The 1,485-nt window shown below is 50.0% G+C and overlaps 1 protein-coding gene across 1 annotated transcript in view; it reads left to right on the forward strand.

The window, feature by feature from the left end:
• LOC105547838 (cell wall protein DAN4-like) overlaps window positions 1-1,485 on the forward strand; it is a 45,603-nt gene that overhangs the window by 2,501 nt on the left and 41,617 nt on the right. Inside the window, 2 exon segments of the mRNA XM_011991564.1 lie at window positions 617-785; window positions 979-1,111. Of these exon segments, the coding sequence (XP_011846954.1) occupies window positions 617-785; window positions 979-1,111 (302 nt within the window).

The following is a 1,485-nucleotide window of genomic DNA, read 5'->3' on the forward strand; positions in this document are numbered from 1 at the left end:
GTTACTTCACTGTTCGCGACACCCTTTCCAAATAAAACCCGGGGCCGCCTGTGTACCCAAGAGCCTGGGCACTGAGCATTCAGAGAAAACGTCCAGGGCAAGAGCGCTGACGTCCCAGCGGTGAGGTACAGTGGATGGGGGGCGTTCCAGCCACAGATGGCCACGCCTCCCCTGCCTCCGGCCAGTGCCCACTGCTCGCGCACTCCTTCCTTGGCCCATCCTGAGCCACGGGGCCCTCGTGTAACCAAGGCCACCGCGGTACCTCCAGGAACAAACTGGTTACAGGTGGACTGCTCTCTACGCAAGGTACAAAGATTGTTTTTAAAACTGCTCGGCTCAGAAACTTATCCCAGTAACAGGCTAGATTAAGAAAACTGACTAAAAACAGTAGGAAGAAAAACTCACTCTATCCACTGAGGCAAGAGAAATGCACACAGCCTCTGAAATAACTGCAGAGGAGTTTTCCTAGGTTAGGTACGCGGTGGGGTGACCCTACCCCATAGACGGCACGTGGTGGGAACCGAGGAACATCTCCGAATAAATGCGGGAAAATGCACTCAACTCCCAGAGAGAGAAACTGCTTTTTTCCTTAAAAGCTTCTCTCTTTTATTCTCAGAAAGACTCTCTTTGGTGTCTTGACTGCTGAAGGGACAAGCCTGTCATCCCCAGAGAGCAGCCCTGGACAGTCTCCAGATCCGACGGCCCTCAGGTCCACCTTGCCTACTGACGATCCCACATTACGAAACCTGATCATCAGAAAGAGCCTCCCAGTCCGCAGCTCACAAGTGGCACTTTATTCAGGGAAACGCTAATAAAAACCTCAGGCTCCACGTAAATGCTGTCCCCTAGGTACTGAGGCTCCATACAGATGGCACACAGGGAGACAGGCCTCACCCCTTCCTGGCGCCCCAAGTCTCTCCTGACATTTTATTAGCTGCGTTTTGTGGTGGTTTGTTACTTTTAACCTGCCTGTCCAAGGCAGCTGCACTAAACTACTTGTCCAGGGCAGATGCACTCATAATGACCATCGGCTCAGAGTTGGAAGTAGCACTGGAGAATGAGGCAGTTTCAGGGCACTACGCTTCCCTGCCCTCTTTTCCAGAGATGCCAAGTAAGTTTCTGCCGTGGCTGATGATGTCAGTACTACACTAACACTAGTTCAACGGCAGGCCACCAATCAATACTTAATGAACAATGTCCTTAAGAGCGAAACCCCATCTCTACCAAAATACAAAAAACTAGCTGGGTGTGGTGGTGAGCGCCTATAATCTCAGCTACTGGGGGACTGAGGCAGGAGAATTGTTTGAACCCAGGAGGCAGAGATTGCAGTGAGCCAAGATTGCACCATTGCACTCCAGCCTGGGCAACAAGAGTGAGACTCCATCAGAAAGAAAGAAAGAAAGAAAGAAAGAAAGAAAGGAAAGAAAGGAAAGAAAGGAAAGAAAGAAAGAAAGAAAGAAAGAAAGAAAGAAAGAAAGAAAGAAA

The sequence above is a fragment of the Mandrillus leucophaeus genome, unplaced genomic scaffold (genome assembly GCF_000951045.1).
Source record: "Mandrillus leucophaeus isolate KB7577 unplaced genomic scaffold, Mleu.le_1.0 Scaffold399, whole genome shotgun sequence".
Classification (NCBI taxonomy): Eukaryota; Metazoa; Chordata; class Mammalia; order Primates; family Cercopithecidae; genus Mandrillus; species Mandrillus leucophaeus.